The 25,697-nt window shown below is 44.7% G+C and overlaps 1 protein-coding gene across 7 annotated transcripts in view; it reads left to right on the plus strand.

Annotated features, from left to right (window-relative positions):
• Positions 1-25,697, plus strand: part of UBL7 (ubiquitin like 7) — a 396,382-nt gene that overhangs the window by 159,026 nt on the left and 211,659 nt on the right. For all 7 annotated transcript variants that reach the window (XM_069624581.1, XM_069624586.1, XM_069624580.1 and 4 more), the window contains one exon: positions 1,294-1,343. In XM_069624581.1, coding sequence (XP_069480682.1) covers positions 1,294-1,343 — 50 coding nt within the window. The remainder of the gene's footprint in view (positions 1-1,293; positions 1,344-25,697) is intronic.

Below are 25,697 nucleotides of genomic sequence, written 5' to 3' on the forward strand. Positions count from 1 at the left end.
AAATATCCTCTAGAGGTCTCACCACCACTTCTCTGGGGACTGCATTCTACAGCTTCTCAACCCAATCTCAATCCCCTTCCTCGCCCCACAAATCTATACCTGAGGGATCTTCTTATTCTTTCTGCCTTCACTGTGCTGTACTCCAGTGTTACATGCAGCTCCTTGATGCTTTGCCTCAATCCTCCACTTTTCCCAGGTTCCTCCATTCCAACCTCTGAGTATGTGCTTTTCCATGCTAGCACTTTTATTCATACAAGCTCTAACCTACCCTTTTCTTCTCTGCTGCTCTTATCTCATCCTCTTCTGTTTGCCACCTGATCTTCTTTTTCTCCAGTTTTTCCCTCCAACATCTTGTAAACTGCCCAAAGTTCTTCTTTAATTGCCCTCATCTTTAATCTCCATCTCTTTAGCTACCTCTATATTATGTGCTGGCATAGTTTCCTCCCCCACCTCTCCCCCCCCCCCCCCCCCGATCCGACCCCGAGTTTCACCTCAACACCCTCTGTAGACACCGTTTGTATTCAGAGGTAGCTTTGCAAACTCCTTCTTTCAAGCAGCCCCCTGGCCTCTCCGCCTCCCTCCTCCCATTGGCTCAAAAATTCTCCCTCCCCCCCTCCCCTACCCCAGCCCCTTGCGAGTTTTCGTCCTGCCCACCCTTCCTCCCTTGCTATGACCATTGATGCATAATTACTTTCCCCTACTGCCCAATCAAGCTATCAAATAGTAGCAGAATTCCAAATGCATTCAACTGTTCCGATATGCCCGTGCATTAAGCACATATTGCTTTTATCCTAGAATAACCTGAAAGTAACTCTAACATCCTAGGTTTAAGTCGAGGCAGTGCCGAATTAGACAGCCATGCCTGTAAAGTCAATAATTGTAATGCCTTTTAGGTTTTCTAAGGAAACCTTTCAGCTAATCGCAGAGCTACAAAAACTGAAACCAATTCCTACATGAAATGCAAGTTATTTTCGATATTGGTTTCATCCACAAACTCCTATCTAACCTGGCATATTAGATAAAAGAATCTTGAAACATTGCACACCCAAGCAACCGCCTTTCCTTTCCCTCTCACCTCCTTCTGTGTGTTGATTGTTCCGTAAGATTTCAAAGTGACTTTTTAATGTTCATGTACAATACAATATACTGTTTGATGTTTCTCAGGTGCTCATTAGCTGTCATCCACCCTTTCTTCAAGACTATTAGCAACCATTATCAGCAGTGTTTACAGTGTCTGTCTAAACTGGCTGGTTTGCCCATGTATAACTTTTTCTTATGCCTTCTTTCTGCTAGGTGGGTTCCTATTTGATGAGATGTCTGATGAAGATGACGAGTTTCACCAGGTAGAGTTCAGATGGTCTTCTTGAGTTGTTGTCTGCCTCCCAAGTGTTGTGCATCCTACGTGTTGCATGCAATTCATGTGGGCTCTGTCAACAGAAGTACAATTTTCTTTTTTTAAGTAACTCTATTTCCAGGTCAGCAGTATGGGACTGAGCAGCAGAATGCATATCTGTTTTATGACCCTTTTTACCTACTGTGAATAAGATCAGTTTAATTGGGTGTTCGGTCTGAAGTCCTAAAACTCTGGCAAGAGGCCCCTATGCTGTTTTGCTTATTCACTAATAAGTCCTAATGTGCGGCCTCGTCAGACACTCAACTGTGATGTGCCCACTAGGACATGCTAAGCCTCTACTGGCTTTGGTGCCCCAAACACAGCTTGTTTTCTTTGCAAGAAATCTTGCATGGGTTAGCGGTTTTGGCTCCACTAGTAAGGGGCAGATTCTAAAAGGGGACCAAATGCTGTACTCTGTGGGTGCTCAAATGGATCCCCTTGTTAAATTTCACAGCTAAACTGCGTTACATGTTAACGTATTAGTATGCTGTAGTTGCCCTGGGTGGTGCTGGCCTCTCCTTGCCTTGTGGGGATGTTGGCTTGGTTGGGGCTTAACAGGTTTGTGTGGTGTTCTCGTGGAATCCACATGTGTGGAAATGCAGAAAATGTTTAAAATTGGCAGCCTCCCAGTGATTTGGTGGCTAGAGAAAGTTCCAAAGGAACACATCCTTATGTTTTTAAGCAGAGTGTTTTAACTCTGCTAACAGACTCCCTATGTCAGCTGTGAATCTGCATCCTTAACTGGTCGAACAACAGACGTTCAACCTGGGAGCAAGTCCAATGAGAAGCTGATGCCAACCCAAGAGGTTCCATGACGAAGTGCCTTTTTTATCACATCTTGCGAAGATTAATCTGATGGTGAAGTTCTGCCAGTGTCTGAAAAAACTAGATTTCTCACCAACCAGAGAACAAAGGTAACATGCTCCCAATCCATTGACCTTAAGGGGCACAAATTGGCCAAAAGCCTCAAGTATACCATGATCCTAGAATAAGCCTTGCTGCTCGTCCCCCCGTGGATTTGATCGAGAAGGAGCAACTGGCGCCCAGTGTACCAGTAATGGATGAAGCCTGACACCTTGAATTACACAAAGTGCAGCAACAGCTCAAGAACCCTAAAATAGTCATTGGAACTCTAGTCTGAATCGTACCTGAACTGCAACTGCTGAACACTGAATGCGTTCCCTGGTACCAACCGTGGCCCATTAGCTTACAGGACAGCTTCACCATACACTGGCTTAAGCTGTTCCCGTTCTCCCTCAGTCTCCAGTGGCTTTTTAAGTAACCATCGTGCCTGCACGTCGTCTTCATTGCTATCTGAACTGTCACTGGCTAACTGCAGACTGGCATTGCCATTGCTGACCAACCATATCAGGGTCCTTAGTTTGGCAGTCATTGGTTGGAAACAGCTGAATGTTGCTGAATGCGAACAAAATATGGGATTGAGCCCCATCTTTAATGGGGTATGTGTTTCGAATGTTTGGTACTGCAGCATTGGGACTGGCATCCCTCTTAGCCAATCAGAAGCCTATCCCCCTTTGTTATAGTTTCATTTGTGAGACTAAATGCAGTTAAAGCACATAGTGGCCCTGAGGTGCCCCAAAGGTATTACAGCCGAAATTGGTACCCACTGAATCTGTTTGACTTTGGATATTGCTGGTGGCACTGACTGGTATGTTCAAGATGCCAGAGCTCTAACAATACTCAAATGTGTCTAGTTAACTGTAACCTGCACAGCAACTCACTCAGTCTTCTAAATGGGTGGGCGAAAAGTGCCACCTTTCGGGTCCTCTCCTGGCTGCCTGAGGGAAAGAAGTTGGTGTATGTTTTTTCATAAAACATAAGACACATGGCATGATATTGTAGTGTGTACTACTGAGGTTCTGTGCCTGCTGCTTGTTTGAAGAAGCTGATCCTCGTTAATCGGAGACTCTCAAACGCGACCTTCAAGACCAGTTTGTTAATTAAGCAAGCTTCCTTGTGAATTTGTTCCAAAACGCAACCACAGCTAGGTTTAGGTTCAGTTGTGGCCACCAGACCATATATCACTTTTGCACACCTTTTTGTTTATAAAGTGTTGGTGCAGGTGTGACAAGAAAAGTCACCAAATTGTCTATGCAGGGTGTTTTAACCTGCAAGCCAGGATAAACCCACTGTGTAACCTACTTTCCAGTAGCTTTCTGTCAGTGTATTGCTTTTACATTACCGCTCCCAAGTATTTATATTCCGTCACCACTTCTTAAATAGTCTATTGGCAACTCCATGTGTATTTTCGTCTAGAGTTCTTATTCCCAATATCATGATCTTAGTTTTGGAGAACATTGGAAGGTGGCATTTCGTTGAAGCTGCCCAAGACGTTTAAAGCCAGTTGTAGGCCCTTTACTGTATGATGAGAACAATTATGTTGTCTGCATAAGACATCCACACTAATGTTCCTACCCATCTTGGGGTATGGCAACCTTTGCTCCTGTAGATAACTTTTAAACTCTAAAAAGTAGAAATGAAATGGGAAAGGGGCGATCATACAGCCTTGTTTGAGCCCTCTGTGTGCCAATCTTTCTAGTGTAATGGCCTCCATGATCAAGCCTAATTTGCACTCTCATGTTAGAATGTAATTCTATGAGGCATCGCAGCCATCGTGAATCCACTGCTTTGATGTCTAATTTTCACCATATACAATCTCTACAAACATGATCAAAGGCAGTTTAGCGACCCGTTTATGCCATAGCGGCAGCCTATCTGGCATTTGTGCTGTTTTACCAAAGGACTTCAGTGTTATGATATTGTGCACCATGGAACGCATTTTTCTGAAACCTGTTTAGGAGCGACAAAGTATGTTGTCCTCATCAGCCCATCTTTGCAACCTTACCAACATGACATAAGCACATACCTTACTAATCATATTTAGGATGGCAATAAGGCGATAGGAACTGGGCTATTTCTTCTGGCCCTTTTTATATATTGGAATAATGAAAGATTATTGCAATGCAGAGGGGATATGGCCAGGAGTGGTTTTAAGAATTTGGCCCACCACAGCGGTCTCAACTTTAATAATGTATTAGGTAGACCATCCAGTCAATCAATAAGACCATCACGTAAAACATTTAATAAAATCAGAAAATACATCCGCAAAACATAGCTGCACACAGAGAATAAATTACAAGTTCATAAATGTCCGAGCCCTCCAGTTTGCAAGCAGAGAAGATAACTTAATTTACATCGGCCCAACGCCACCCACTCCAGCTGTCCTTTACATTGCTGTGTCCGCCAAGCTCTTTGTAAGAAGCAGGCGAGACCAAATAATGCTGCAGGCTTAATTGAGGTGAGCAGAAACAGTAGTGCTGCTTGGCCTATAACCACTCTTTTAAGAATGTTAATAAACATTCTGCCCGGAAATCGTTAAACAATGGGCATACCAGAATAAGATGGGATACAGTCTCCAGCCCGCTGCACAGAAATGTACGTTTTGAGGCTCTTTCCTCGCGCCCCCCCTGTCCAGTTTAAGTTCCAAAACTGAGTAGCAGGGTAGCAACACCCACTGGCAGTAAATCCAGCCTGGCTTTCGTCACAAATGCTCTGTGCAATGAAACCGTGACCGGCGCTGGCATTTCATTAGGAGACTGTGTACCTGTCCATAGTGAGGCCCAAAGTAAAATGGGTCTCATATAAATAGCATCCACCAGGTAAGTGATACCAGTTTCCAGATGCATGGAATAACATGGGTGCTGAAGGGGAAGCATAGGCAGCCTCCTTAGAAATTTATTTTCTAACTCTTGTAAACAGAGGGGCCTTGTATACGCCCATATTGCACAGCCAAAGGCCTTTCCTTCATAGACCTTAATCATGTGTTCCGCAGAGGAATGTCCCAGATTCTTTGCTAATCTAAAATGTCCCCCTGTTTGGCTCATCTTAACAGTTAATTTTCACCCCACTTCAGTCTTTTATTAAATCTTTTCTATAGCTAGTGCACGTAACGAGCAGGAATCCCTCATCTTTCCCTCTAAGTACATCTGCAGCACCGTTTTGGTTTCTTAGAGACTCGCATAGTGAGACACTATTGACCCGAAGCCCCTATCCCTCTTGCATTTGTCACAGTGGAGTAACTTTGCTGAAAATGGGAGGAGGGGGTGTGACGTGACATATAAATGAAAGGGGCCCATGCCAAATGAGTGGGACAACATGATGTGCCACAAAGGTTGAGGGATCAAATTCCCCCCCCACCCCTCTAATATTAGTGCCTGCCGGGATCTTTGCCAGGCGACCATCAGCATAGCTGAGCACTGGCAGTCTCTTGGCACCTCACTGAGGAACATCAATATTAGGAAATTACCCTAGATGAAGGGCAAGATTAACATCCAAGTTAAAACTAATTGGGGCAAGGACACATCCTTGAGGGAACCCCTTCTTTACAATTAGGCAATCTGAGAGCACATCTTCCTGGCTGTATACCCTTCTCGTGGAGTGACTCTAGCAGCCAGGCTAAGTACACCTGTTTCAAGATTTTCACAATAGTCACCTTTCCACCTGATCAAAGGCCAAATTAAGGTCCATAAAGGCCACATAGATGGAGTCCAAATTCCAGACATGTTTTGCCAAAATAAGGTAGAGATTTAGCCAGTGGTGTATCGTACCAGTGCCAGGACAAAAATCTGATTGTGTCTGACAGAATGCTATTCTCTGTTAACCAGTCCTCCAGCCGTTCAAGGATATTGCTGGAGAACAACTTGGATGTCCCATCCAACAAGGTAACTGGACTATATGAAGAGGGAATTATTACCCTTTTTGAATTTTCCAGCTGTGATGGATTTGATCAGTCAGAATAATAGCATTGAATACCCGTGTCAGGAAAGGGCCCAATACCTCCGTCAGAGAGCAGAATAAGTCGTTGGGAAACCATCAATCCCCAGGGACTTTAATGGTTTTGGTCTTTGGAGAACGGTGACAACCTCCCTCAGTGTCACCAGATCTATGTGCCACTCCCTTTCAGCCCGACCCATAGAGTGACCTCTTGCATTTATCTGTGCCCTATCCGCGGTGCACAAAATCTTTGTAATGCCTTAACCAGATGGTCTCTATGTAGACCCCCTGCGCGGTCTGAGGGAACCCTATGTCCAGACCGCCGGTATTCCTGGGGACAATGCTCCAGAATGTTTTGAAATCTGAACCATCTAATGCCACACAAGAGCTTCCCAATTAGAGATGACAATTTCCTTTCTGATGTCTGATAAGGCAGACTTGTATACCTTGTGTCTTAGCTGGATTTCATTCATATCCACAGTTGCTCTCTTTAATACGCCAAGGAGAAGTATTTTCTTGTCCTTACAAGAATCTGACAACCAGGTTTTATAATGATGGTCTACACTCGTGCTGGGGGACAGAGGTCTAAAAAATGTCCCTCTAGACCCTAATAAACATCTGTTATGTTCATAGAGTCGGTAAATAAGCACTCTGGAGCCTGGTTTCATTCAGGTAACTTTAGTGGGTTCGAGGGAACAAAGATAAGTACATTAGGAGTATCACAAATTAAGTTCATAAGGCAGAAGCACCCACCGGTCCCCCTCTGCCCAGATCCTTTTCCAACTGACAGAGGGAGAACGCTCAGTGCTCATAACAACACATTCTAAGCATTGCATTCCAAATGGAATGTACACCCCAAACACTCCAGACTCAACCTCACACACACATAGGGTATGGCCACTGACTCAGGAAAGGATAGGACATAACATCCTTAGCAATAACAGTCACAATAGTCACTCTGTATGCATGTCATTAATTCTGTCCTGGTGTCCTTAGGAACACTTGCTCCTAATTCCCTATTATTCCTGCAGTTCCAGAGTCTCAGACTGGACTTAGACTCCACTGTGATTGCGGCCGAGTGGGTGTTTAGGCATGCCATTTGGACCCAGGCCCACTTTTACTGCCCATTTAATAACAAAGGGGCTATGAACACTTTCGGGTCTTTAATGTATTCCAAAATCCAGGATGCACACCCACCACTTCATAGGTGCAATTATGTAATTAATGCTACTATGGAGTCTACCATTATCAAATGTGTAGCTATATCCAGGGCTCGTGCCCTTGAATGTTTCCTTTTCCTGATCACATTCACTATTTCATTTATCGAGTTCCAGATTTCTACACGCTTGAATTTCCACAAATCTAGCGCGTTCAGGCTGGCCAAATTCTTTCACTATAACGTCACTCCAACTCTTCTCCCCAATGGGCATGTTTTGAATCTTCATTGACTCCTGTCTTCCATTAAACGATTTTCAGAAATGTAATATCTTTACACAAAATGCCTTTAGCATTTTTTTTCATATCTCCTCTGTCTATGCGAAATTAGCCCGTTTTTGTATTTCTGGCACAATTTCTTTTAAGTATATAGCTATCGGGGGGCAGATTTCGCCAATCAGGGGGCAGATTTCGCCATACAGTTTCCTTATTTCTTTCCTGTGTATTAAATGTTGATTATTTCGCAATGATTTCCAACGCTGATAAGAGGGGTTCTCCAGACCAATCCTCAGTTGTTTAGCATGAGATACCGCAAAAGCAGAGACCCATTCCTTTTAAAAATCCCAAATAATGTCTACATGCATCTCGTGTGTAATATTGTTAAAGCGCTCAAAAGGTCTATTTCTCGTTCTAAAAATATAATAAAAGTAGTCATGTTTTTACACGACCAGTTTAACCTTGACTATCCCGATACTTTATTTTACATGCTTGTATCCAATCCTACATAATGTCCTACATAAAAGGGTTCATAGAGAGCCTATTTTTAGCAGCTCGAAGTAGACCAACCTTGGGATGGCCCTTAACCCCTCGTTTTGCTAGAGAAAAATGGGTGACAGAGCCATTGATCTGGACACTTGAAGTAAGCCAAGTTTCTTGCATTGTCACAATATTATGAGTAGTTGGCCACAGTGAGATCGTTTTATCCCTAATACATTTTATGTTATGGTCTGTGGAGATCTAACACAATAGACTCAGTGCCCCAAGAGGCTCAACATAGTTAGGATAACTTCCTGGGTCCCAGTATCAAGGAGCCGGACAGCCAAGACTAATTCTTAGTCCTTGATTTCTGGCCTTGAATATGAATATTGGTTTTCTGTGTATTATTCTGGGGCCTTCTTTTGAAATGCGAATTTGCAACTGGTCTAAATCCTGGTCAACCTCAGCACCACCACCATCCCCCCACAAACCCTCCTCCCCCACCCACTCCCGCACTCCATGGTTCTCCATTTCAAACGTATTCTCTGCACTTCATACCCATTTATCCAGAGCAGTGTTGCATTGTCCCACATCAACTGGGTAATAATCCACAAGTGTAGCAACAGTTTTACCAAATTTAGCACCAGGTCTCATGGAATGTTACAAGATCTGTCTCCAGAGATAATTGTTTTGAGCATTGAGATCAAATGAATCCTTTCTAACACACAAGATCTATGGAGAGAATTTGACAAATTAATCGCTGGGTTTGCTTCTTTCTTCTTCTTGGTGTGCTGTGTACACAGTTTCAAAAGATTCCCGTCTTGGTTGGTAACTTTCCCCGCTTTTTTATTTTTCTAAGCTTTTTTCCTATGCATTAGTTTGGATTTGTGGGCTTGTGCCAGATCGTAAATACCTTTTGCTAGTTTCTATCAGAATACAATCGGACACACTGCCATTGATGTTCTTGAGGTTATCCACATGTGTACCCCTTTTTATTTTTTTTATTCTTTTCTGCATTCCTTGACTTGTCTTTTCTTTCTTTCTTCCCTGGGAAGGAATCTCATCATTTTAGGGAGACTCCACTCTCCACAGGTCTTCCCCTTTACCTCCCCATTGGGTTTTCTCCTTCTCCTTCCTTGTCTGATTAGACAACGCTTAAACCAGATTCTGCCTCCTAATGAGCACCCTCCTCACCCGAGAATCATGCACTGTGAAATTCAAATCCAGGGGTATAGCATCATGTATATCACCATGATACGACTTGGTGAAAATCATCCATCAGGACACCCCTTTTGCGGCTCCATCACCCATTGATTACACTATTTAATAGAGATGAGCATTACTCCTTGCTCTTGTTATTCTCTTGCAATTTGTTCATATAGCGTCACCATCAAATTCAAGATGAGAAGCAATGCTCTTACGAGGTGGCCAGACTTATAGGACTCATGCTTTGATTTAATTTTTCTAACGCGCTAAGTGTGAAGGACTCAGTCCGGGTCAAGATTGAAGAGGTGGGTCTGGACTCCCCTCTTGAACTCTGAAATGGTATTTACTTTCCTAAAATGGATAGAGATCCTATTCCAGGCCTGAGGTGCCTGAGCCTCAAATCTGGTCCCACCAAAACTAGAGTTAAAAGTTTGGTTGAACAAGTTTTGTGGGGTCGTAAGAGCGAAGTGTGCAAGTCGTTCTGCATGCTGCCAGGCGCTCAGACAAATACTGAGGAGCATCAGAGTTACATTTGTGGGTGAGGGACAGGATCTTGTGCGACACAGTTTCACAGGAAGCCGTTGAAGCTCCCGTCTGGCCACTGAAACATGATCTCTATGAGTCAGGCCAAAAACGGCTCTGACTGCATCATTTTGTGTAACCTGCAAAGTGTGGAGGTTTGACTTGATGATGCCTGCGAAAAGGCTGTTGCAGTAATCCAGGTGTGAATTGATCAAAGCTGTGGTGAGCAAGTATGTTTCTCCGCGAAATGTTTGGTGACAAATAAGATTGAGGAGTTTTGAAAAGTAGCTACATGAAGCTTTTATCTGGGCAACGTGCAGCTTCATAGAGTTCAGTATCGAGTGTGATGGCTAGCGGCTTCACTGACCTAGCCGCTTCAATTTTAGTGTCAACTAGGCTGAAGGTGACATAATCGGAACAAAGAGTTTTTATTTATTATCAGAGGTGAAAATTAAGTGCGGTCTTACCAACATTCAACACAAGTAAGTTATTAGCCATCCACCTCTGATTGACTCTGTAAATGGTGTTGATGGTGTTAGTGTCCATAGCGTGGTTTCCTGATAACTCAATGATGACCTGCATAGTTGTTAAGTTGGATACCCAGGTCCTCGAGGTGTGAAGAGAGGCATGGTGTATACATTGAACAGTGTGGGGGAAATACACGAGCCCTGCTGGATGCCACATGTCACAAGAGTAGGACGGGAGCTGGCATTATGCACTGCCACCCGTGCATATGTAAGACCCAAGAAGGAGGCAATCCATTGTGAGGCTATAGGAGAGCAGAAAGCCTGATCAACCAGTCTTTTCACCAACAATGCGTGGTCATTCAGGTCAAATGCGGCGGACAGATCGAGTAACGTAAGAAGGGCTGGTTTACCTTTATCCATGATACCTGCCGCATTTGACCTGAGATCAAGAAGTGCCGTTTCAATACTGTGTTTAGCCTGAAAGCCTGATTGCCTGGGGTTGAGCAGCTGATTACTCTCCAAGTGCTCCTGGAGTTGTATATAAGCCACCCGATCCAGGATTTTTTAGTATGAATGGCACATTAGTGTCTGGGCGATAATTGTTTGGATCATGAGGGTTCAGGGTACTTTTTTAAAATTCTTTATTTATTTTTATTTTTTTAAGTAGCTGAGTTACCCACGACTCCTTGACTGGTGCTGACTTCCTGAAGGACATGTTAAATAAGTGGGTGACCCATGTCCCCAACGTTTCAATGTAGTCCTTGAATAGCCTGGATGGACAATGATCACCCAGGCAGGTGGTTCCTTTCCTTTTGGTCACGATTCCACATAACTGTTCCTCTGAAATTGACTTGAAGTTGAACGGCGCCTGTGTAAGCTCTTCTCGATGATATGATATGCTCATTCCTGACTGTTTGTCCGCAATTCAGTCCTGGTGTGCTGCTAATGATCTCTGCCTTAATGCCAGCAAGACAGAGATTGTCCTCATTGGGACCCCTGCTCCCACTTTTCCACTCTGGATGGCCTCCCTTGGTCCTGCACAGCACCCACCATTGAGGCAAAAAATCTGGGGGTCATCTTCGACTCTACTCTCTCCTTCTCTTCTCACAACTCGGACATGTTCAAAATGGTTCAATACCAGCTGCACCTCTTCAGAGGTATTCTACCTTTTCTCACCTTCACCCAGAGGCTCACTGTCTCCAGAGCCCTGGTTCTCTCCAGAATGGACTACTGCAACAGTCTCTTGCTCAATCTTCCTACTTCTACACTCTGTCCTCTTCAACTTATCCAGAACAGAATCGCGAGAATTATCCTTGGCCTCAAGCCAGTTCTGCATCTCTCCGGCGCTGAAATCACTACAGTGGCTCCCCGTGATTGCAAGGATCAAGTTCAAGTCCCTCTTCATAGTCCACAAGGCTTTCTCGGACCGGGGCCCTTACTATCTACAAAGCTCTTTTCCCAAATACTCTCCTTCTAGAGCCCTCCATTCTGCCTCCTTCAACTCTCTGCAGGTGAGCCGTTTTTCCAAACAGAGATTTGGTGGTAGATTCTGATTCTCTGCAGGTGCATCCCTCTGGAACAGCGTTCCTGCCTCTCTCTTCCTTCAGCTGGACCTCCTTAAGTTTCGGATACTTCTCAAGACTTTACTCTTCTCTTCCTCTCTCCTGCTACCCTGCTAACCTCCTTTCTCTTTGCTTCTTTCCTTCCTTCTTACTCTTCCCCAACCTGCTCAGTTCGCTGACTGGTCACCTGGTGCACCTCCAGAGCCTCACAGGTCCCAGGCTCCCCTGCCAGTCCTGCACTTGCCTCCGGGCATCTGCACTCTGCTTGGCACTACTGCAATATGCTCCATGAGAGGGGCAACCACTCTGCACTCAACCCAGGCCCCTTCTGGACTGGGCACACTTGTCCCCCCTCCCCTCCCTCGCACTTCCTGTTCTCGCACTTGCACAACCTTGAATGTACTAGGCCTAGCGAGCCTGTCTGTCCGGTCCTCCCCTTCCTAGCTTGCTCGTGCCTGAAATGCTCGTGCATAGGGGCATTGGATGACCAACCACCAAGCAATCTGAAATGTTTCCAGGCCTAGTACTGTAATTTATTGTTCTGTATGTTCCTTTCCCTCTTCCTCCCCCACCCCCTACTCCCCTCACTCTGTCATGCACTTACACTAGTAGATATGCCTCTGGCCTAGTATGCTAGTTATTGCTGTTAGATCATCCAGAATCTTCAAGGCCTAAGAATTACAGTATTCCCTTCCCGCCTTGAAGTGCTCTTGTGTATACGCGCTTTAAAAAATAAACAATGTCAATTACAATTATGATGGGCCAGTGTATCGGGTGGCTTAAATTGGTCTGATTTAATAAAATTATGTGCACACTGAGAATCAATGGAGATTTTGTCCACACATTTTTTTGCATAATGTATTCATGTATATGTTGAAACCAATCAGTGCCCCTTGCGTAAGAGTGGATCTCGAGGTATCAAGATTGGGTGTAGTAGATAATACAGGAACCTCTGTAGGCAGGGGGGGGGGCAAGCCTTTCTAGGGTCTAGTTGTCTAATTCTTCAAGGAAATCCTCTAGAGATTCAGGGTTAGCCTCAGCTGACACCAAAGACCCACCAGATGACTATTCACCCCTTCAAGGTTTTCCGTTCTTGCAGTAGCATAGGAGACTTGGCCCGCATTAGCCCCCAGAGGACTCGCCTCACATTGATTCACACTTGGAGCTGAAGAAGTCGGTTCTCTTTGTTTTACCAGGCTCCTCCCCTCTTTGTCTCTCTCCTGGTATAGCCAGGAGTTTAAAGTCTGCCACGGGCAGGAGTTAAAGTGACTCCACTTTTACCTTCCTGATGAGCGTATTCAAATGCCAAATGGAAATGCCAGGTCTCCACTCTGACACTCCGTGACAACTGAGAAAACTGCCCTTTACCACGCTTTGTGATGCAATTCTGGCTGAGCGTATTGTTTAGTAGAAAGAAGTGGGCTACCAAAGGGCTCCTGATCACAAAGCGCACCGAAAGGCATCTGAGCTCCAAGGCCTCCTTCAAAAACGGTGCTTACCTTGTATTATTTTGATTCCATCATGGTTGAAGGGCATTTGTGCAATCAATGAATGTTCCCAACCTTCTTTTGATTGCTGCCATGGCAACGTATCAAACAAAGGGATTGTGAGAGGGACGAAGAGGGGCTACAGATTGTTGGAGGCTTTCATTTCTTACTTTGGGGGCTGGGAGGGGGGCATGGAAAAGGCACATTTATTTGTGTCAAGGGACCCAAAAACCATGAAGGTGGTACCGTACTTAACAGAAGATTTTTAAAAAATGAATTATTGTGTGAACAGTTCAGAGTGTTCGAACGTTTGCACTGTATGTATTTTCAGTGACTCGGCTCCTTTCCTACGAGTTGACCTTAACTGCTCAGGCATCACTAGCACTAGTTGAGCTAGGAGACAGAAAATCTTGTTGCTTATTTATGGGTCGGTGACTCCTATCACGTGAAAAACAGGGCTAAGATAAACCGTCCTTAATTGGATATGCGTTGTTGCATTTTTTGCTGTTGAAGCAACCCCTCCTCTTTGAAGTGAGTTCTAGAATGCTGGGAGACCATATCCCCTATTATGGCATCGTTCATAAAGGCTTCCTTTATGGAGTCTCATGTACCAGATGAGTTGAAACGAGCTTGAAGCACACTGCCTATGCAAAGAAAAACAAAACTCATTGGACTTGGCAAACTGTTTTAACTATCGCCTGATCGTCCATGCCCCTTTTCTGCTCAACATTCTCCACAAACTAGCAACTATGAAGCTTCATACCTGCATCGAGGATCACCAGCTGCATGCCGATGGCCAATCTGGCTTCCAGTAAAACACAGGCCCACCGAGCTTGCCCTACTTGCTGTGTGGAAAACCATTCTCCATACCTTAGAGCAGGACTCCTGAAACTGCTGCTCTGATCAGCCGTCTTGCACTCCTTTGCCTGCTCAGTAATGGTCCAGCACCTGGCTGCTGTTGTGAGGGTGCTGGAATGGTCCAGCACCTGGCTGCTGCTGTGAGGGTGCCTGGAATGGTCCAGCACCTGGCTGCTGTTGTGAGGGTGCCTGGAAGAACGGCCAGTTGGATCAACACTTTCCTAGGGAGCAGGACTTTGAGAATGAAGTTGGGCTCTTTTGAATCTGAGGCCAAACGGGTGGATTGCAAGGTCCCACCAGGGCTCTTGCCTCTTCCCCTGCAATCAGCTGCTGATTCGGACATTATTCAAACAATTAGGATGGATGAGGGACAATTGGCAGGGCCTGATTCAAGACGAGGTTGACATTCGCATTATTCCCTTCTATGTAGCTGCTTTTATCTAAATGCCATTATGGTCCATCTCCTGTTGCGGTTCTTTGTATCACCTGTCTGGCATAAAATAGGATCCTTCAGCATGGCCCTAGACTCTACCTTGTCCATGGATCTACAGGTAGGTCTCGAGTAATCGGCTGTGTGAATATCTGATGTTGTTAAAACAACTTGGACCTTTATTACTACTTGGATCTTTGGACCCTAGGCCGGAAGGATAGCTGCGGGGCAACGCGCACTGCAGCCATAGCTCGCACCCTTATTCTAGCAAAGTTGGACTATTGCCATTCTCTGAACTCTCGTATTTCTAGAGAAGCCCTTTAACATCAATAATCCCTCCAGAACACGGCTATTGGAATAGTCACATGTGCCTCTACGTTATCAACCCGTTCCTTGAACGTCTTCACTGGGCCACCTGTAAAGGCCACAGTTGCCTTTTACGTTCTTTACCATGACACACCGAGCCCTATATGGTCGGGCACCCTTGCGTTTAACCATTGCTTCAATGGTACACTTTCAGTTGGTCCCAATGTGCTAGGACACACCGAACTCTCTGCACGCCATGTGAACTGTGCTCCAGAGCACCGGGCACGTTATTTGAGGAAACCACAGCTAGGCAATGGAATGCTTTCCCTAAAGAATTTAGACAGAAGGACAAGCTCGTCTCTTTTCGAAAGCAGAGAAATGACCCTCCTTTTGTGATGCGTCATCTGCTAAGCCCTGCGTGTGATCCTCACTAAGGGGTGGACTCGGAACGTGTAGTGGGTTTCTGGCCTAGAACGCGCATCAATACCTTAGGGGGGTTCGCGCTATAGAAGCACGGAATGGGATGCAATGTCCGCCTGGTAGAAATGGGGCAAGGTGCATTTCATACAGGAGGATAACATTTTGTGTTGACTTTCTCCTTATAACTTAGAGCAGTCTGATGTAAGTGCTAAATGACAACAACCTCATTCCATTATTATTATGTTGGTCTTTGGGACCGTTGCATCATGGGTGCTCTTTCCTCGGGCATCAGTACAAGAAACTGCCACACATCTGGTGTCCGTTCTCACATTAGAACAGCTTTGGAAGTGTACATGGGGATTACATGAATGAGGAAATGTTGTGCAAAACATTTGAAAGAGCGGCCCCAATGGCGGCTCGTCCATATTGGGCAACAGAGCGCTAAACCATCCCATCACCCCACACCCATAACGAAGGGACCAAACCAACTCGGTGAAACGCGCAGTGCTCAGTCAGCTGCGCTCCTGGGCTGGCTTTGTTAGGGAAGCTGCACATGGCCAATCCAGTGGGCCATGCAGGGCTGGGAGCGTTTTGCATCCCCAGCCTTGCATAGTCTATTGACCATGCAGGCATGAGCACTGAAAGGGGGCGAGTGGCTGGGGTGGCGAGTTGATGGAACTGGCTTCACTATGCAAGTCAGAAAACAGAGAAGGAGTCGCATCCCTTTTTCTGGTTCCTGTCTGTGGGTTGTGCATGAGTCGGGCGTTCCATCCAGGCAGAGGCGGATTTAGCGCTGGGATGACAGAAAAACGGCGAGCGGCACCGCCATGTCCTTGTCCACCACCTTCCCAATCTCCGTGCATCAGCCGCAACACACACGCTGTCATCTCTCCTTGCTGGCAGTCACACACATTTTATTTTATTTATTGGATATTTATAAGGCGCTTATACTATACAACAAGTGTTTCAAAGGGTGTCCAGTCAGTATGTCGAACACATTTTTTCGAATGCAAAAATGTCAAACATTATGTCGAAAACATTTTTTCGAATGTATAATTGTTTTTTTAATACGTTTTTTGGGGGTTTTGGCAAGTAAAACAAACTGTTAAAAAAAAAAAAGGGTTTAGGGGGGAACCCCTCCATTAAAAAATGTTAAAAAATGAAACATTTGAAAAACAAATTTCAATTAATGTTATCGAAATTTTTGCGTTCGATATAATTGAATTCGAAATATTCACTATAACCCGTTTCAAAGCACCACAAGGCACAAGGGAAGGGAACATGGGAGCAAATAGACAATGAAAATGACAACATTGAATAAAATAGAACAGCAGTCGTCCTAGGCTTTGTGACATTCGGAGCGTGCAAGTACAGTGAAAAGAAAAATGAAAACAAGTTTTATTTTGGGGGGGGGTGGGGAGAAGTGCCAGAGGTGCCTGTTGGGAAGCAACCGGTAAATGGAAGGGCAGAGATGTGCCAGGCAAAGAGGGAGATCCACTGCCCAGACAGGTAAGCGCAGGGCGGAGGCAAACCACCGACAGGTGGGTGTGGGCCCAGAGGGAAGTGGGGGTGGGAGGGGAGGCTGGTGGCCATTGGGCAGAAGGCCAGGACCCTATTTGACTCTTAAGGGACCAGACCACCAATCTCAGTGACAGAGGGGATGGTTATCACGGGAGAGGGAAGGAGGAGGAGCAGGAGGAGAAGAAAAGAAAGGTCATGAGTTGTTTGTGGAACTTGAGGTGGTCCGGTTCAAGACTGAGAGAGAGAGAGAGAGAGAGAGGGAGACTGTTCCATAGGAGGGAACCATCTGAGAAGAGCGATCTAGCCCCATCGCTCTGCTTGGAGAAACGGTTGACCTGAGAGAGTTGGAGCAAGAAGATTGAAGGGATCTGGAAGTAGAGTATTTAGTAAGAGAGTTGTAGGTAGCTTGGTCCCAGGCCCCAGACAGTCTTGTGGATGATGCAAAGGGTCTTGAATTTGATCCTTGCAACAACCGGGAGCCAGTGGTGAGATTTTAGAGCCTGGGAGATACAGTCCCAGGGCTTGAGGCAGAGGATAAGTCTTGCGGCCCTATTCTGGAGTAGTTGAAGAGGACGTAGCGAAGGAAGAGGCAGGTTAAGAAAGAGACTGTTAAGACTAATCCAGCCTTGAGAGGACCAGAGCTCTAGAGACATTAAGCTTCTGGGGGAAGGTGAGGAACAGGAGAATGCCTCTAATGAGGTGAAGTTGAAAGTGGGCTTTCTTGGCAAGGTCCAAGATATGAGGAGTAAAGGAGAGGGAGTAGTCGAAGATGACCCTTCGCATTGGACTAACAGAGTGTCTTGGCTCTCGCTCACAGGGCCCGGCTAAACATTTTGTGGGGGTGCCCATTTCATTTACATTTGGCCTCCCATTGCCTACAGTTAGGTGGGGTGGATGCAGTCTGTGGCACCCCGGGTTGCTTAAATAAGAATGGATGCAGTGGACTACTCTTTAGGCGCAGGCAGCCAGAGGGGGGAGCTAAAACACTAAACTGCCACTGAAAAGTTAGTAATTGCTCTGTCAGCAAGGTGCTAACGCAGATGAAACTAGAGTAAAAGGCAAAGAGTTGATAACACTGCTGGATGCTGTGTGCTATCAAAAGCAGGCTGCAACCTGCTGCAAAGCGTGCATTTAAAGTCTTCAGTTAAGGTGACCGTATCCAGCTAAGTGCAGCCTATAAAATGCACACCGGGCAAAGTGCACATTTAATGCCATGATAGAAATAAATATGTTGCTGTGTAGTAACACTGCCAAAACGGGCAATTCCTTGGGCCCCGCCCCCTCCCCCAGAGGGGTACACATACACAAAACAGAATCACAACACTGTGAGACTGTTAAGCATACAAGGCAGTTTTATGTTCTAATTAGTCTTCTGGATGTGTCCAGCAAAAGATATACAGAACCCTAATTTGCAAGATCTGAATTGACTTGATAAGAGACTTCACAATAAATAACATTACAAGCAGTGACATGAGTCTTCAATAGTCTGGGATACCATCGGTAAAGACAGTAAAATGTTTTCACGTGTAAGCCAAGAGAATAATGTGCTGTGCAATGTATACATATTGCCTATTTTTAATATGCAGCTACTCAATGGTTTAGTAAGCCTTGCGGCTTTTTCTTCGTAGCAAAAATTGCAATCTAAATCGCTTATAGCGACACCCAATGTCAGCAGATCAGGCACAGTGAGATTAAATGATTTGCCCAGGATCACACATTTCACTAAAGTAGTGAAATCAGTATTTTGATCCAGGCTGTGATTTAAGCACTTGACTACATATCTTCCCAGTGATATGTCACAAATCTGTTTTATGGTTCGGGTTTCCAAAAACAAAACAATTCGTTTTTCTATCAATGCCTTGAAAAGTGCACAAATCGCATAAGAAACCAACCTGACATTATATACATTGTTATTGAAATAGGTCAAACAAAGACTTGTATAGCTTTATTTTCGCTACCCTGAATGCACGATTGCAGTAGCAACCTGCAAAGAAATATGCACCTAAAAACAATATCTTTTGTTTTTTTAAAAAAAAGGTATTCACAGTGAAAGAGAATTCAATGTAAGTTAATCTGCTTGAGCCATTATTTTACACAGCATGCAGCATTGTATTCTTCTCCCATTTATTATCACCCAACAATCACATCTTTTAAGGGACAAAGGTCCTTACCCAGGCGTCTGTGTTTGGCTCATCAACCTCTAATCGGTTTATTGAAATGAGGTTGACAAAAAGCTGAACCAAAGGGTCCTGGGGAGCAGTGGGGAAAGGCGCTGTGACTTTTCTTTCTCGATGTCTGCCATAGGTTCTTTGTTATGAAGATCCCGCTCTTTTCCACATTTTGCTGCTATTTGCATACTCGCCTGCCTTCCTTTAATCAATTTTTCCCTCCCTCGTTTACCTGCATCACATTTGCCTTTACATAGCTGCCCCTCCACTCCCGATTCCTCACTCACCCCCTTCTCTCCCTTTCGCCTGCCCTTCCTCACTCTTCATTTCTCCCTGACTCTTTAGACCTCCAATATCCTCCTTAAACTCCTGAACCTCCTGTTCTCTATTCCCCCCCTTTAATCCTCTTTACCCTGCATTTCCCCTCACGCTGGTACAGCATGAAATATTGTCCCATTCTCCTGCCCTAGTTCATTCTTTGTACCCATTCACCCTTTTCCCCTCAAATGGCTCTGTTCAATCGCCTTATCTCCTGCCTTCCCTCACTCTCAATCTCTCCTGCACGCTATTGCCCTCCTTCATTCTACACGCTCCTGTCCCATTAGTGTTACTGCTTCTCCAATTTTCTCCATCGATATCCTGCCCCTAGTTCCACTCCATTTCCATTCACTTTCCTGTACAGGGACCTGTGGAGCTTGCGAAGATCTGTGGGTGATGGGTTGGAGTGAAGAGGTGTTTAAAGTGCCAAAAGCAGCACCCACAAAAAAAGGTTAATCCCTGGCATGTTTTGAGATTAAAAGGTGCACTCATTGAAGTCTGTGATGTTGAATGACATTTCAAGTGTGTGGGGTAAGAAAACCGTGGACATGCACTAAATGGGTCTGCATGCTGTAGAAATTATCCTGTGATATCGCCCGCTGTAATATCCTTGCCCATTGCCCATTGCCTTGAACTCTATCATTTGTAACATTGGCTTCAGGCTTTATTGTTCAATGTTACCACCAATGCCAGCAAAACCAGGTGAAGAAGCCCAGCTGTCTCTAGCTAGAGTCGGACCCCAAACATAGAAAAATGCTTTCTTTAAAAGCACACAACATAAAAAAATAAAGCCTCTATGCCGTGAGACGCCGCCTACTCTAGGATCTGCCTCCATGACCTTCCCACTTAGGACCCTCTGTAATTTTGGCCCATGGGGCCCTTTGCCTTAAATCTGCTTTTGCTTCCAGGCAGTGCGTTGTTTGGCGGTAGGAATCCTGAGCAGAACTGAAACGGAGTTGTCGTGCTGATACGTAGTTTGTATGCATTCACGTGAGGGAGCATGTATGGATGCAAGCACAGTGTGTATGTTGTAACATATGGGTGAAGCACTGTTTTTAAAAAGCGATTTACAAAAAGCCTGATTTGGAAATACCACTACGAGCAGTCTTCCTGCCCTTGCCACACACGAGTGTGTGCAGGGGCTGACTGGCACGGCCGGGCTGGAAGATGGGTGACGCTCCAGGTACAGGTTTTGGAGATTTGGTGAATGAGTGTGTGTGTTTGCTGGGGAAGAAAAGGAATGATTGTGGAAGGGCGCGGGGGGTTAACGCGTTGGTGTGTGTGTGTGTAAATAAGTGTGTGGTCGGGGTTGCAGTGGAATGCTTGGGGTGGGGGCGGGGAACGAGGGAGAGAAGGAAGAAAGGAAGACTTGGGGGTCTAAGAGAACCCGCCAACTGAGGGCAGGTTCGGCAACAGCTTCCCGAGGGAGATTGGAGGAGGGGTGACCCCCCTCTCAGTAGTGTGATACTTCCGCTTTTAAAGGCTGCACAAAAAATGATCCAAGTAAATACGTTTTTTTGGTGTGCAGCCTTTAAAAAGCCGAAATATCATATAGAACCATGGATGCCTGTGTGAATAAAAGTGAAGTGATTGTGTATGTTGAAGCGTATGGGGTGAATGCGTCTGCCCATTAATTTAAAAATGCCCCCAAAACTTCTCTTGGTGGTTTGGGGTTCTCACTGCAATCAGCTGTTTGTGCACAGTCATAAAAAAACATCTACAACCCTCCAATTGAGCCACTAGGCTCCACTGAGTAGCTGGACGGTTCCTAAGGGAAGCTGTTTTGTCAATCATGTGATAACAATAATCGCAGGCTAAAAAAAAACACCCCCTGAAAACCAGGATATGTTCTGGCTAGCCCGATGAGCGAGATCGGGAGTGGTCTCTGGAAGGATCTACCAGCAGTCGGACTTCGGCATACAATTGTCCCGGGCACCAGGGGTGCAGCAGAACCTACATTTCGGAGGCCAGGGGGGGGGGGGCTAAATAGTGATGGGAGGGGCCACTTCATAAAACTGGGCGGGGCTAACTTGAAGGCTCCAACCCATCTGTTCTACCCTTAAGGGTCGTCTGGTGTGGGGAATACATTTTAAAGTGCAGTATGCCAGTAAGCATGAACATGTTATTGGATTAAAAGACAACATACACATTGAGTTGCTTTGATAATTTGTATATGATTTGGACAGCAACTTGTCAAAAATATTCTTGAGGGAAAAAAAAGTAGATTGTACACCATAACACTTGTACATATATAGTCATGCCACAGTGATAGATGACTAGACTGGCTGCACCAAAATGTCTGTGTAGCCATGTAATAACACATGCCATCCCTTCTTTATTGTAGATGCACGATAAAAAAATTGAAAAAATTTGGATGCTTTTGGATCTGCTTAGTCACATGCTGTGCATCTAGTGGTAATCGCAGAGTATTGCATTTTGTCTTTCAAGGCTCGAAAGGAAACGTCGCATGGGCGTGCTTGTAACCGTATCCTCAGTGACGTGTAGTCTACCCAAAATCCCTCACGCCTTGAGGTCCATCAGATTGTTTTTCTTCCGCCCAGCTAGCTGGTTGCCTTATGCAGAGCTCAAAAACTACTAAGAATATTTTCGTCCACGACCCACGGTCGTTTAATATTTGTCATTCTTTCACCGACGACTTCTTCAGAACCATTGCTGAAGATCGCTGAAGACTGCAGATTTCGGCAGCTGGTGCTCTGGTCGACGCTGTCAACGAGGTGGCATTGGCCCTTCGGCCAGGCCTATACATTAAGGAGAGTGGGGTCCGGAGTTCTGATTCTTTTGTAGAATGCATTTCCTTCGCCCCTCTTTCCCTGTTGGTTTCGCTGTCGCTTTCAACCTGAGCTATGGACAGGACACCTTTTAAATGTTACCCTTCTTGCAACGGCACATATCCCTGGAAAGACACACCGGAGGTGTAATAAGTGTCTACCTCGATATCATAATGAGCAGTACTGCAAGTCCCGTCGACTTTTACGTCCGAAGACTTTAAAAGATCGATGGACGAAACTGTGGGCGGCCTAAGCGATGCAGCCGGCTGAGAGTTGCTCCCCCGTCGGCACAGGCACCTCGAGGGACGAGGAGGTAAGCAACAGCCATGGCTCCGATACAGAGGAAATATATAGGCGTGTCAGAGAACTGGCACTAGAGAATTGCTTACCCCTCACTAGTCTAACCTCAGAGATGGGCTGGAAAACTTATGGTCACACATATATACATTTACATAACAGCATTGATCTGTGCAAACAGCAAATATAGGCAGCCACACGCGTAAGCGTGCATGAGTCATTTTAATTGGGGGTGTAAAACATATTAAAAAACAACAGACTAGTACATCAACAAGTAAAAGCGGACACAAAATGAAGTTGCAGTATTTGTGTCAGGGAAAATAAGGCAAGGCTACAGGTAACAAAAAGCCAAAAAGAGAACAGACAAAAAAGGTGAGGCAACTTAATACACCTTCTAATCCTGATACACAGATTATACAAAATGGCTAAAATTAGACATTTGATGAGATATAAAGTGTCCGATCCAGAGGGCCATTGACCTACCAAGTTCCGAGATGTCCGTCTCCGACCCCGGCAGGCAGGCAGGCAGGCCACCGGGTCTGCTATGGGGAAGGAACACCCCGGCAACAAGGACACGCACACTGTCAGGATTCCATGGAATATTTCTAGAGTTTCAAAAGTTCACAATCTTAAGACACACTGTTATCATACCAAGATAATTCTCATAGACATCAATTACTTACATACTTGATTTAGAAATCATCATTTAACAATAAAACCTTTGGATGTAATTCTATTTAGAAGTATGATGTTCAAGTTATTTTTTTATTATAATTAAAATAATTGTACTAAAATTCCTTAATAAGATTTCAGGAATCACTTCTTTCCCCAAGGCAAGATGGAGGGTTAGTACAGCAACAGTGATTGGAGGAAAACATTGATGAGGTAGTTTGAACAGAGTTCTAAACTGCCTTTCATTTTAGTTGCCTTTGTGGCAGGTCGCAGTCTCTTTAGCTCTGAGAGAAGTTTTAAGAAAAATCTATAGTTTACTTAATTAAGAAGAGTTATTAATTCCAGACTTCAGAAAAGAAAGACTTATATTCAAGAATTCTAGAAGACAAGAAGTTACAGAAGAAGCAAGCTAAGTTATTCAAATATTGAAGAGATATTACATGGAGTGAAATCTGTTTCTTTTTAAAAAAAAACTTTCATTGACAAGAAAGAACTGTATTTTATTCAGAAATGTAATTGTTACAATCTGCTGTTATATTCTGCAATTGCGAGTTATTTTTTGTTCGTTTTGATCTACGCGCTATGCTAATCTAATTACTAACTAACGCGCGGTTTGTTTTTAGAAATATTTAATATATATATATATATATATATATATATATATATATATATATAGAGTTTGAGTTGAGTAATATTTGTATCCAACTCTATATATTTTAGTGGCGAGCGTATCTTTTGCCTCGCGTTTCGTCGTTAGTATTAAGGTTAGAGAAAAGAACCTTACGTTTTTTTACGTACGACGTCTACGCGTCATCTCAACTCCGGAAAATAGTACTCTGCGCGGCTCGTACTGCAAGAATTTTAGTGTCGGTTTCTGTGTAGCTCTTAGTCAAGGAAAAGAAGCGTCGGTAAGCGGTTCATTCATTTTTTATTTAAGGAAAAGTGTGTCGGATGGATGCGCGGTTCGTTTAATATTGAAGACACGTCGGAGGAATGCGCGGTTTCTTCTGAAGAATTAAAAAACATTTATTTATGCGCTATTCTAGAGTTACAAGTTCTCCAGTGTTAAAGACTGTTTTCAGAGAAAATATTTTGAGAGAGAGTTTGGCAACAATGACATTCAATTGATACTATTGAAAAGAAGATTTGTCTGAAGTTTAGGAAATCCAGGAAAGTTTACACATAAATGAGTTTCCAAGAAATACAGAATTAATTGTTCAACATCATCAGAAAAGAATGCCTATCAGCACACAAGCATAGGCAACAGGTATTTTAAAAGAAAGTAAATGAGAGAGAGAGAGAGACAGAATTATTGATCAGTTATACATAATATATATTTATGCTATTGTTTTTTCCCTTAGATCTCACAGACACTGAAGAGAGAATAATCCAGTACCAGAGGGCATCAGACATCAGTGTTATCCAGTGAAGATCTGTCTTTGTTTTGTTCTCCAATTCCCCTTTCCCCTTGGGTTTGCCAGCTTGGTAGTTTTATCTTCTTAGAGACTATTGGGCAGGCATACTTGGGGGGTCTGGTGGGCCAGCATCACTCCTGCAGGAAGATTCGAGATTGGACCTGACACACATCACATAAAGCACACAACCCCCTGAGCCTCCTCAACAGACTTGTCTGGGAAGGCCACAGACACCAACGGGTACGCCAAAGCTCTCAACAGAACCCACTGGTCTTCCGGATCGGCGGTCCTCCCCGCAACCATCCCTACGGCATACATCCGGGGGACCAAGTCAGAAAGGCGTCAGCACCAAACACCAAAGGAGCACGGATACGCCTCATAAGAGCGCATCCGCATCAACGGTTTCGGCGGTGCCGAAAACCATGACAAAGCCGTTAGGCCTGTCGAAATCTCTCCTAGATACGCCAGAGATCCGCCAGGGCCTCACGAACATCATCTCATTGGCTAATAATCCTAAGGACACTTCGAGGGGTCGAAGGTTGGGGAGGATATTCTGAGGGTTCCCAACCCCTGTCTAAGACTCTGGTCTGTAGGCGGTCGACAAAGTCCTCAAGAAGAGTCTTTCCCCCTCCAGACCCATCTCGAGGGATTCATCCTTATGGAGCAGAGATAGGTTTGAGGGATATATGAACAAGCTCTCCAAGTTTGAACTTTTCTGAAAAATTAATTACCCCTAAAAGGAAGACTCTTACCCTACTATGTCCAAATTTCAGAAGATTTGCAGTCAGGCTTCTCATGAGGAGGTATTTGACCTAACAGAGCCAGAAGATATCCATCAGGACCTTTTATGACCAGTGAAAGGATCCCTTTGACGAGACTATAGACCACTCTCCAGATTGGTAAGATGAACAACCATTGGGACCCCGTCCACTACCCCTGATCCAGACACACTGCATAGATCCTCCCTCCTCACCTCCTAGAAGACGAGCCTCTCCCATCAATGACCAGATGGCATTCAATGCTATCCTTAAGAAAGCGGCTGAACACTTTCAGATTGCCACTCAAGAGGCGGTACAAGACACCAACTTCGTAGAGTATATTTTGAAAGAAAGACCACCCTCCAGTCAGGAGATACCTCTGTTGTACTCCATCATACGGTGT

This window comes from Ambystoma mexicanum, chromosome 11 (genome assembly GCF_040938575.1).
Source record: "Ambystoma mexicanum isolate Mex_15411 chromosome 11, UKY_AmexF1_1, whole genome shotgun sequence".
In the NCBI taxonomy this organism is placed as follows: Eukaryota; Metazoa; Chordata; class Amphibia; order Caudata; family Ambystomatidae; genus Ambystoma; species Ambystoma mexicanum.